At 41.0% G+C, this 12,660-nt stretch overlaps 1 protein-coding gene across 2 annotated transcripts in view; it reads left to right on the top strand.

Annotated features, from left to right (window-relative positions):
- The window catches only part of LOC138765294 (uncharacterized), a 93,182-nt gene extending 85,366 nt beyond the window's left edge, over positions 1 to 7,816 (top strand). For both annotated transcript variants that reach the window (XM_069942345.1, XM_069942340.1), the window contains 3 exons: positions 2,839 to 2,907; positions 4,085 to 4,156; positions 7,673 to 7,816. In XM_069942345.1, coding sequence (XP_069798446.1) covers positions 2,839 to 2,907; positions 4,085 to 4,156; positions 7,673 to 7,713 — 182 coding nt within the window. In that variant the 3' untranslated portion in view covers positions 7,714 to 7,816. The remainder of the gene's footprint in view (positions 1 to 2,838; positions 2,908 to 4,084; positions 4,157 to 7,672) is intronic.
- The last annotated feature ends 4,844 nt before the right edge of the window (positions 7,817 to 12,660 follow it).

Here is a 12,660-nt window from a genome sequence, read left to right as displayed (position 1 = left end):
TCATGTGGAGGCATCTATCTTGAATTCCCAAGATTCCACAAACTTGTCTCCGACTCCTACTAGTGGTAGCACTCTATTACTACAGTAAAATGGCAAAGATCTCAGGAATATGGAGTTGGGTCAGATTATGGATGAGAACAAAAGAGATTTTTTTGCTTTGCTGAACTGGTACCATTTTGGATAACAGGAGTTAAGCCCAGCTAAGAGGTGACTGGGCTGGAGAAATAATTGGGGCATTTGCTTCAATGGCAGATGTGAAATGAATGGCGTGGGAACAGGGACTATTATGGATGGGGGTAATAGACTGTAACGTGGGAGAAGACTGCATTAAGCTCCAGAAAAGATGGATAAAACCATCGAACACTACCGCACTGAAACAGGCCCTTCAGCCCATCTAGTGTGTGCCGACGAGCCCCCCAGTTACATCCAATTAACCTTCAACCCTATACATTTTGGGCAGTGGGAGGAAACCCATGCACATATTGGGAAAACGTACAAACACCTTATAGACAGCATTGGATGTGATCTCGTTGTGCTAACTGCTACACTAACTGAGCCTAGTCCCATTGGCCTGTACCCATACCATACCACTCCCACCCACGTTGTAGTCCAAATGTTTGGTAAATGCCAAAATCGGCCTGCATTCCTCACTTCAGCTGGCAGCTTCTTCCACACTCCCACCACTCTTCCGAATGTGCCCTTTCAACATTTTACCTTTCACCCTTACCCCATATCTCACCAACCCCCAGTGGAAAAAGTCTGCTCGCATTTACTTTGTCTACACCCATTATAATTTTTATGTGCCTCTATGAAATTTCCCTTCATTCTTCTGCGCTTCAGGGAATAAAGTCCTAACCTGTTTAATCTTTCCCTGTAACTCAGCTCCTGAAGTCCGGGCAACATCCTAGTAAATCTCTGCACTCTTTCTATCTTACTATGATCTTTCCTGGACTTAGGTGCCGAAAATTGGACACAATACTTCAATTTGGCCTCACCAGTGCCTAGTACAACTTTACTATATCATCTCAACTTATTATTTTCTCAGAGCTGAGGTCATTTTTTTTTCAGATGATTTTCCTTCACCAAAAAGGCAGAAGCAGAATCTTGAATATTTTTGAGGAAGAGCTGGTTTCGATTTTAAAAGAAGAAACATTTAGCAAACCACACAACCCTTAAAGTGAAAAACAGTGGTTAGAGTTTGAAAAACCTTCATCAGAATTTTCATCACATACTTGATGTACACGGGGTGGGGGTGGGTGAAATTTATCATGCAGAGGTTGGATAGAGACTTGCAGCCGAAGTTAAATACATTGTGATCTCCATTGAAGAGGCAGGAGTGACAGGCTGCCCTCCAAGTTTTTACTGACTGCTAAAGGAGATGGAGATGGTTAAGGAGCAATGAAAACTTGGCAAGCAGCAAAACCACAGGGAGCCTGCAGAAATCCTCCTTTTCCATGATTTTCTTATCTGTTTATTTTCCATCTGTTGGTTTTGTAACAGGGACCAGGCAAGTGGAAGAGAAGGCTCTCTGTACGCAGGGAGAATGAGCTATAATGGCTGGGGTAGGGTTGGCAAGAGATGAAGCCAATCAAGGAAGGGCCATCGCTGGCAAGGTGAAGAGGGGATTCAGAGATTGAGGGATGGGCTTGGAGCAGGAGGAGTGTTGGGAGAGGCTGTCAGGGCAGGCATCGTGGGCTGATCAAAGGAATGAAGAAGTGAAGGTCCAAGGGCTAACAGGCAAGAAGGTGAGGACCCCTGTGTGCCGTGTATCCCTGGAAAAGGAGCACTCAGTGCTCACGGGCAGCTTGGAGGGTCTCCCTGAACAGATGGCTCCCCAAGGGTTTGACAGTATCGACAGAGATGTTCATGTTTTAATTTGTAAATTGTGTTTTGTGTGAATAGTTTGAATTGCAGATTAATGCAGTAATTGTATTGAATTTGAACCATAGTACATTACAGCACAGAAAAAGGCCCCTTCGACCCTTCTAGGTTCTTTGTGCCGAACCATTTTTTTTTGCCCAGTCCCACTGACCTGCACCATGTCCATCACCCTCCATACCTCTCCCATCCATGTACCTGTCCAAATTCTTCTTAAATGTTAAAATTGAGTCCACATTCATCAACTGGCAGCTCGTTCCATACACCCACCACTCTCTGTCTGAAGAAGTTTTCCTCTAATGTTCACCTAAAATGTTTCCATTTCACCCTATGGTTTGTTTCTCATTTAACCTCAGTGGAAAAATCTGTCTACATTTACTTTAACCCCCTCATAATTTTAAATACTTCTATCAAATCTCCCCTTATTCTTCTACGCTCCTGGGAATAAAATCAAACCTGTTTAACCTTTCCCTGTAACTCAGTTCCTGAAATCCAGACAACATCCCAGTAAATCTCTACATTCTTTCAATCTTATTGATATCTTTTCCTGTAGTTAGGTGACCAAAACTGCATCCAATTCTCCAATTGGACCTCACCAATGTCTTATAGAACTTTACCATAACATCTCAACTCTTACACTCAATACTTGGATTTATGAAGGTCAAGATGCCAAAAGCTCTCTTTACAACTCTATCCACCTGTGATGCCACTTTCAGGGAATTATGTATCTGTGTTTCCAGATCCCTCTGTTCTACCCCACTCCTCAGTGCCCGACCAATTACCGTGTACGTCCTTTCTTGGTTTGTCCTTCCAAAATGCAACACCTCACACTTGTCATTTCATTTGCCATTTTTCAGTCCATTTTTCCAGCTGGTCCAGATTTACCACCAAAAATGTAACAAAAAAAGAACTAAAAAGTGGGATTTTGGAGCTAAGGCAGTAAATCTGTGTCCTTTCCAGATTCTTCAGATGCTGTTATTTACAGCACTGTTCACATTCGAAGACGTTCTGAAGTGGAAGCAAAAACAGGTAAAGAGTGGAGCCATCAGGTTGTGCAGCCCAACACCAGCAGTGGTGTGAACACCATCTGGGAATTCCTGTTCCCAGCTGGTAGGTCAGGGAGCAGGCATTTGGGCTGAGAGCACACACCGGGGATCCCACCTAGCCCTGCTTGGTGGGCTTGGTGTCTGACATCCTGACTTTGAGAGGGAGGGTGTGGGTAAAGCCCCTCATGGTGGAAGCAGCGGCAAGGCCCAAGGTGTGACAGGCCCAAAGACCTTGCTGGTTATACTGCCAATAACCACACCAGCAGTGTGAGTATAAGACAGCTTTAATAAACTAATATGTACACTAAGAGGTCTTGTCTCTCTGCAAGACGAACCTGGAAAGCTAGATTGTATCTCTGGACTGCTTCATATACAAGGTCATCGCGGTGGATGACTCCTGGTCTCCTAGTGGTGTAATTACATCTCAACACAGGGGTGTCGTCTTCTGCTTCCCACAAGGCAGGCAAGAAGCAGGAAATGCAAATGGGCTAGAGTAGGAGAAAGAGACTCTATGGGTAAGTGTGAGGTGTGAATTTTGGTAGAGGGGACAAAGTTGCTGTCAGATTAAGAGCAGTGAACGTGCACTCAAGGCACAGACAATGCCGGCCAAAAGATTTGAGTGTGACAAGCAGATGAAAGGGGCATTTGGGTGGGGAGAGGGGCATGCAGAGAGAAGAGGAGCAACCAACTGCCTTTTGGGGCAGGACATTACAATTTAAGGGACATACTTACCAATTGACCTACCAACCCGCTTTTCTTTGGGATGTGGAGAACCCAGAGGAAAGCGGCTACAGGGAGAAGAGGCAGACTCCAATTGGAGTTCAGGTTCTCCCAGATTTTGGAGAATAAGGGAAGAAGGATGTTAAAAATGTAAGTCTGGGGTCGAGTGCAGCCCGCAAACATGCTGGAAAAACTCAGTAGGTCACGCAGCACCCGTCGGGTAAGGTAAAGTTCTGATGGCTGCTGCGTAACCTGCTGAGTTTCTCCAGCACGTCTGTGGATCGCGAGGGAAGAAGGGCAAAAAGGGCAGGAGAGGGTGGATGGGGTTATCAGGACAGGAAGGTGCGGGGCTGTCAGAGTTGTGGAGATGGTTGTTTTAATGAAAGAATGAAGTGGGGAGAGGATGAGGGGGTTTCAATAAGTATCTCTGTGATTTCCAGATCCACAGAAGTCTCCAGGTTTGTCCCTCTACAGCAATGTCCAAAGTGCCCCCAGAGCCAAGGAAGAGACAGGTAAGGAATTTGGGTGGCAGTGAACAGGAAATTCCAGCATCTACATGGATTCCGTCGGTGTTAGTGTTCTGCAATCTCCTTTTCTCTGATAGGTACAGGTCACCCTTGGGCAAGGTGTAGTTACCTGTTTAGCCTCCCAGTCAGGGTCACGTGAAGCTATGGGTTGCAGGTGGTGGATGGTTTTTACAAGCAGATTCTACAAATTGGAATTTATGGTTGTACAACTAAAAACACTGGGCAGATGAATCTACTGATCAATGGCCAGGATTACCCGTCCAGTGTGGACCCTGCAACTGAAGAAGGCAATGGGAAACCACTTCATTATTCTACCCCTTGTATAATCATGACCTCAACATCGACTACAGTCTCAGCTCAAAGACGGAGCCTTCACCGAAGGAGAACAGGGGAGGCAACAACTACAATTCGGAGGGTCAGAGATCGTGATGGACAGAGAGACATGATCGCCAATGGCAAGGCCACTGAAGGAATAACACGATTCCCTTGGGAGTTTGTGTTCCCTGATGTAAAGGTAGCACTGATCACAGAGGTTACTTACACCACAGCACACAGAACAGTTATCCATGCTACCACATGCATCGGGTTTCCCACTGAGTCTGGAACTCTGGAGAGCACAGCACCTGGAGTGACCTTCACAAGACCACAAAATACAGGAGCAGAAGTAGGCTATTCAACCCCTTGAGCCTGCTCCACCATTCCAACATGAGAGGATCCATTCTCCCACTCAGCCTCACTTCCCTACCTGCTCCCCATAACCCTTGATACCTTGACTATTCAGATACTGCCAATCTCTGCCTTAAATGTACCCAATGGCCTGGCCTCCACAGCAGCCTGTGGCAGTAAATTCCAGAGGTTCACCCTTCTCTGGCTAAAGAAATCCCTCCGCATCTCTGTTTCCAATCCTGAAGTTGTGCCCTCTTGCCCAAGACTCCTCTACCATGGGAAACTACTTTGTCACATCTACTCTTACCAGGCCTTTCAACATCCAAATGCTCATTATTCTGAACTCCAAGGAATTCACTTCAAGAGCCGTCAAACTTTCCTCATATGCTAATCCCTTAATTCCAGGAATCTTCTCTGAAACATTTCCAATGCCAGCACAACCTGCCTTAAATAAGGAGCCCAAAACTGTACCCAAAATTCCAAGTGTGGTTCTACCAGTACCTTACAAAACCTCAGCATCACATCCCTGCTCTTATATACTATTCCTCTAAATATGAACCACCCAGCACTTCTGCCATCAGGAAAGAGGTCTCGGGGCCACAAGACTCGCACCACCAGGTTCAGGAACAGCTGCTCCCCCTCCACCATCAGACTCCTCAACGTCAAACTCAATCAGGGACTTATTTAACGACTCTTGCTTGTGCACTTTATTGATTTTCATTTTTGTTCTCTCTGTTTTGCAGTCAATTTGTTTACATTCAATATTTGTTTACAGTTCTTTATTTGTTTACATCAGTGGTTCTCAACCTTTTTCTTTCCATTTACATACTTCAAGTATTCCCTATGCCATCAGAGCTCTATGATTAGTAAGGGATTGCTTAAGGTGGTATGTGGATGGAAAGAAAAAGTTTGAAAATCACTGTTTTCATCGTACTTCATTGACTCGTTATGTGCACGGTTTCATAACTCCAAAGGAAATGGGACAATGACAATTTTTCTCGAGCAAAATATTCCAGTAACAATTGGGTCTAGAGCAGTGATTCTCAACCTTCCCTTCCCACTCACAGACCACCTTAAGCAATCCCTTACTAATCACAGAGCCCCGATGGCATAGGGAATACTTAAAGTGGGAGTGAGTGGAAAGAAAAAGTTTGAGACCACTGATTTACATGTTTACGCTGCGTACTGTTTATTTATTGCACTACCAATTAGTGGAAATTCTGCCTTGTCCCCAGGAAAAAGGAATCTCAGGGTTGTATGTGATGTCATGTATGTTCTCTGACAAAAAATTTGAAATCTGAATACCAACATCGCATTTGCCTTCTCCACCACTGACTCAGTCTTGACATTAACCTTTTGGATATCCTGCACGAGGATTCCCAAGTCCCTTTGCACCTCCAAACTTTGAATGACCTCCCCATAGAGAACCAGAGAACATTACAGCACAGAAACAGGCTCCTTTGGCCCTTCTAGTCTGTGCCAAACCATTTTTTTTTGTCTAATTCCACTGTTCTGCAACCAGTCCATAGCCCTCCATACCTCTTCCATCCATGTACCTGTCCAAATTCTTCTTAAATGTTAAAATTGAGCCCGCATTCATCGCTTCTGCTGGCAGATCTTTCCACACTCCCACCACTCTCTGTGTGAAGAGGTTCCCCCCTAAACATTCCCCCTTTCACCATTATCCCAGGCCCTCTGGTTTGTATCTCACCTATCCTCAGTGGAAGAAACCTACTCACATTTACTCTGTAAATCCCCCTCATAATCTTCCCTCATTCTTCTATCCTATCCAAATAATAGCCTGTGGTCTGTCAGGGCATGATTTGGAGGGAATTGCAAGGATCAAGTTCCAGTGGGTTTTTTTATGGCAGGAAAATCCTGTTTGTTTACATGCTAAAGTCTGTAATCTCCATTGTTAACCTGAACTGAAACCCTGAAATGATCAGACTGCAAATCGTATCAATGAGTGTGAGTATGTTAATACCCTATCTCTGATCAGTTCTCCCGGTTCTGACACATCGGCCTGTGAGCTGTTGCTCTCTAGTGACTGACCCTGAGCAGCCCTATGTCAACCCCTCACCCCCTCCAGGGGCCACACCACATTTAAGTGAAAGCTTTTGTTTTCTTTCCACCCCACATAAAAAAAGGTAAATGTTCCATTATTGTCATAACGCTACATGCAAGAAATTCTTTAAACATACATTTTATGTGTTTTTTTTAATGATGTCAGGGGAGAGAAGCATGGAAGAAACCAGTTTGGCTGCTTTACGGGGAGGGGGCCAAAAACGTTGAGCAGAGTCCTAGAAGGGCCACAGTTCAAATGAGGTTGAGAATGGTTGGCCCAAGGGCATCTCATCGGCTGTACAATAACGCCATGGTTCATTTCCTAACACCAAAGTCTCAGATCATTAATCGCGTGGGTTGAAATCCTGATGTAGCAGCGAAGACAGTCGAACTTAAAGTAATTAAATCTACAGTTTAAAACAAAACAACAAATGGTATGGTAGAATGAAGAAGATTTTTCTGAGATTACGAAAATATCTGGATGAACTCCAGATTCCAGATTAGCTTCTGATTCCAGCTACTGCAGTCTCTCCTGTGCCTTCAGTGATATAATTGTGTTTAAGCGGCTTCTAGATGGACACTTGTAGAAAGAGATATTTATCGTATGGGCAGAAGTGATTTAGTTTGAGTGGCATTGTGTCAAGGACAGACAATGCCTGCCAAAAGGTTTGTTCCTGTACTATCTCGTTCCATTTTGTGTTTAGTATGTTTCTGAAAAGTTCAGCTCTATACATAGAATGAAATTCTAAAATGGAGTTGTTCCTGTTTCAGCTGAGATTTACGCAACAGTTGTTAACTCAAATAAACAATGATGTGAAAGAAGATCAAGTCTCCTGTGCACTACACACCTCCCTGGACAACATTGAAGGAGTTCTGATCATCAGCTGGATTGGAACCTCGAGACACATACAGGGAGCAGTGTGGATGACACTTTCCAATATCTAGTATTTCCCAATTTCAAAACGTCATCTTCAAAGAAACGTAAGCGGCGATATTCCGAATGACCATCTTATCTCCAATAAATCAAACTCTGTCGATGCAGCTGTAAATAGCTTTAATTTGTTGATATAAATGGATAAATATTTGCATACGTTTGCATCAAGATTTTCATAACAATGGATAAACAAAGCATTCGGCTATATATATATTTTTTTTTATTTTTAATTTTTTTATTTTTCACACTATGAACCATATTAACCAAATTACACATAAACATTTCCTTCTTGAATATACACAGTGTCATTTTCTCCCCTTTCCCCCCCTCCCTTCCCTCCCTCCTCCCCACCCCCTCCCTACCCACTAAACGTTCAATATATACAATACATTAAACCCATTAGACAATGTCATCACACAATGAGAATAAACAAGAGATTTGTGTCATCTACTTTTACACTCTGGGTCAGTTCATTTCGTCTTCTTCTCATTCTATTATTTTAGGGGATGGAGGTCCGCGATAGGTCCTCTCTGTTGTGTTCCATGTACGGTTCCCAAATTTGTTCGAATACTGTGACGTTATTTTTTAAATTATATGTTATTTTTTCCAATGGAATACATTTATTCATTTCCATGTACCATTGCTGTATTCTCAGGCTCTCTTCTGATTTCCAGGTTGACATTATACATTTTTTTGCTACAACTAAGGCTATCATAATAAATCTTTTTTGTGCTTCAACCAAATCGAGGCCAAGTTCTTTACTTCTTATATTACTTAGAAGAAAGATCTCTGGATTTTTTGGGATGCTTTTTGTGATTTTATTTAATACCAGATTTAGATCTTCCCAAAACCTTTTCACTTTCTCACATGCCCAAATTGCATGTACTGTTGTTCCTGTTTCCTTCTTACAGCGAAAACATCTGTCTGACACTGTTGGGTCCCATTTATTTAATTTTTGGGGCATGGTGTAACCAATTATATTGTATCATATGTAACCTCGTGTTTATTGTATTTCTCATAGTTCCGGAGCATAGCTTTTCCCATGTTTCATTCTTTATCTTTATGTTTAGACCTTGTTCCCACTTTTATTTGGGTTTACAGCTTGTTTCCTCGTTTTCTTTCTCTTGCAGTTTGATGTACGTGTTCGTTATAAATCTTTTAATTATCACATATTCAAAACTGCTTCCTTCTGGTAACCTCAGCCTTCTTCCCAATTTGTCCTTTTAGATTTTCAGTTGGTGGTATGCAAACATTGTACCGTGAGTTATTCCATATTTGTACTTCATTTCTTCAAAAGATAATAATTTATTTCCCAAAAAACAATTTTCTATTCTTTTGATCCCTTTTCTCTCCCATTTTCTAAAGGAAAGGTTATCTATTGTGAAAGGGATTAGTTGATTTTGCGTCAATATTAATTTTGATAGTGGGTAATTTGTTTTTTTCCTTTCTACATGAATCTTGTTCCAAATGTTGAGCAGATGGTGCAGTACTGGTGAACTCCTATGTTGCACCAGCTTTTCATCCACTTATATAGTATATGTTCAGGTACCTTCTCCCCTATTTTATCTAGCTCTAATCTGGTCCAATTTGGTTTTTCCCTTGTTTGATAAAAATCTGATAGGTATCTCAATTGTGCTGCTCTATAATAATTCTTAAAGTTTGGTAGCTGTAAGCCCCCTTGTTTGTGCCAATCTGTTAATTTATCTAGCGCTACCCTCAGTTTACCCCCTTTCCATAAGATTTTTAAAATTATTTTCTTTAGCTCCTTGAAGAGTTTCTCTGTTCGGTGAATTGGTAATGATTGAAATAGGTATTGTATCCTTGGGAAGATATTCATTTTAATGCAATTTACCCTTCCTATTAGTGTTAGTGGTAAATCTTTCCAATGTTCTAAGTCATCTTGTAATTTCTTAATTAATGGCTGATAATTTAGTTTGTATAGATGGCCTAGATTATTATTTAGTTGTATACCTAGGTATCGAATTGCTTGTGTTTGCCATCTAAATGGTGATTCTTTCTTAAACTTTGTGAAATCCGCATCATTCATTGGCATGGCTTCACTTTTATTTGCGTTGATCTTGTAACCCGACACTTCTCCATATTTCTTCAATTTCTTATGTAATTCTTTTATTGATAATTCTGGTTCTGTTAAGTATACTATGATGTCATCTGCAAATAGTATTCCTTCTCTTTTATTTTATTTTCTGTTCTTATCAGTTCTGCCAAGGGTTCTATAGCTAATGTGAACAGTGAAGGAGATAGTGGACATCCCTGCCTAGTTGACCTGCTTAATTTAAATTGGTTTGATATATATCCATTTACTGTCACCTTCACCAATGGTCCCTTATATATTAATCCAATTAATATATTTCTCTGGTAGGTTGAACCTCTATAGTACTTTGAATAAATAATTCCATTCTACTCTGTCAAAGACTTTCTCTACATCTAAGGTAACCACCACTGTTGGCATCTGTAATGGAAGATTCTAACTGTGTTGTTTTTTACTTTTGCAGCCTTTGCTTCTGCAAGGCTGAGAACCTGCTTGTTTTTAGAATCAGCAAACATAAGCTAAATTCCACCAAGGGGCCAGAGATGCAGTTATCTGAAGAAAGGACTTCTGTGTACCAAAACATTTAATCTTCCTGCTTGTTTTGGTCACAGACTGTCAGAGGCCTAGCCTTGATGCAAAATAAACCATTGTATTCAAAGTGATAAGCTGAAAATTATGTTATTTGATAGAAGCCTAGCATGCTAGCTTGCTTGCTTATCTTTCTTGCTGTGCTGGGAATAGGTGCTTGGGTAAGCAGTTTTTGGGTAATATAAGCCATGGTCCCACTGCTGAAGTCTGAGACTCTCCGAGAGGTGGCAACATCTCTCAGTAAGAAGAAGAACTTCTAGAGTCCAGCCAACGTCCCGGTCAGGTGAGGTGGAGAAGCTGCTACCGGCGCCCTGACAACCTACTACAAGTGTGCAGTCGTTGCCTCGCTTCGGCAGTTGGGACCAGTCCAAGGGTTGATAAGTATAGTTGGGAAGGGCTTGCATATTGTAGTGTGAAATCAGCTTTTGATTTTCCAATAAATATTTGTATAAACTGAACTGCTCTCGGTGTGTGTGTCTATTTTCTTTCGGTAGCTCAAACACTGTAATCAATCTAAAACGAACAAAATGAGAGGTATAAGTTTACGCAAGACAGCGTCTTGTTTCCTTGTACTGCATGGATTAAGTTAATGAACTTACAGATATTGTCCGTTGTTCGTCTTTTCTTAATAAATCCAGCTTGATCTAGTTTTACTATTTTTGGTACACAGTCGGCCAATCTGTTTGCTAATAGTTTAGCTATTATCTTATAATCTGAGTTGAGTAGAGATATTAGTCTATTCGATGCTGGTGTTAGTGGATCTTTCCCCGTCTTTGGTATTACTGTAATTATTGCTGTTTTACATGAATCTGGCATGTTTTATGTTTCTTCAATCTGGTTCATTACTTCCAGGAGAGGAGGAATCAATAAGTCTTTAAATGTTTTATAGAATTCTATTGAGAGTCCGTCCTCTCCCAGCGTTTTGTTGTTCAGTAGTTTGTTTTAATATATCCTGTATTTCCTCTATTTCAAATAACATATAACATAATGGTTTTATTAATTTGTTTTGCTCCTCTTCTTGCAATTTTGGTAGTTCAATTTTAGCTAGAAATTCATCTATTTTGTCTTCTTTCCCTTCGGTCTCAGTTCGGTATAGTTGCTCGTAGAATTCCTTGAAGATTTCATTAATCTCTGTTGGGTTATATGTAATTTGTTTGCCCCTTTTCCTTGATGCCAATACCGTTCTTTTAGTTTGTTCTGTTTTAAGCTGCCAAGCTAGTATTTTGTGTATTTTTTCTCCTAGCTAATAATACTTCTGTTTTATCTTCATTATGCTCTTCTCCACCTTATACGTTTGTAGTGTTTCGTATTTTTTTCCGCCAATTCTCTTCTTTTTGTTGTATCTCCCCTCGTTGTTAATTCTTTTTCTGTACTTACTATTTCCCTTTCCAGCTGTTCTATTTCCCGATTGTCGTCCTTCTTCATCTTAGTTACATAACTTATTATCTGCCCTCTAACGAAGGCTTTCATTGCATCCCATAGTATAAATTTATCTTTCACTGATTCTGTATTTATTTCAAAGTACATTTTAATCTGGCATTCAATTAATTCTCTAAAATCCTGTCTTTTAAGTAGCATGGAGTTTAATCTCCATCTGTATGTCCTTGGTGGGATGTCCTCCAGCTCTATTGCTAATAACAGGGGTGAACGATCAGATAACAATCTAGCTTTATATTCCGTTTTCCTAACTCTCCCTTGGATGTGGGCTGACAACAGGAACAGGTCAATCCTTGAGTATGTTTTATGTCTACCCGAATAATATGAGTATTCCTTCTCCTTTGGGTGTTGTCTCCTCCATATATTCAAAAGTTGCATTTCCTGCATTGATTTAACCATAAATTTGGTTACTTTGTTCTTTTTGCTAGTCTTTTTTCAAGTTTTATCCATCTTTGAATCCAAATTAAGGTTAAATTCCCCTCCTATCAGTATATTCCCCTGCGTATCTGCAATCTTCAAAAAGATAGCTTGCATAAATTTTTGATCCTCTTCATTAGGTGAATATACATTGAGCAAATTCCAGAATTCTGAATATATCTGACACTTTATCATTACATATCTCCTTGCTGGATCTATTATTTCCTCCTCTATTTTGATTGGTACATTTTTATTGATTAATATAGCTACTCCTCTGGCTTTTGAATTATATGATGCTGCCGTTACATGTCCTACCCAATCTCTCCTTCATTT

Source organism: Narcine bancroftii, chromosome 1 (genome assembly GCF_036971445.1).
Source record: "Narcine bancroftii isolate sNarBan1 chromosome 1, sNarBan1.hap1, whole genome shotgun sequence".
Lineage (NCBI taxonomy): Eukaryota > Metazoa > Chordata > Chondrichthyes > Torpediniformes > Narcinidae > Narcine > Narcine bancroftii.
Note: the sequence above shows the minus strand (reverse complement) of the source record. Positions and strands in the feature narration are given on the sequence as shown.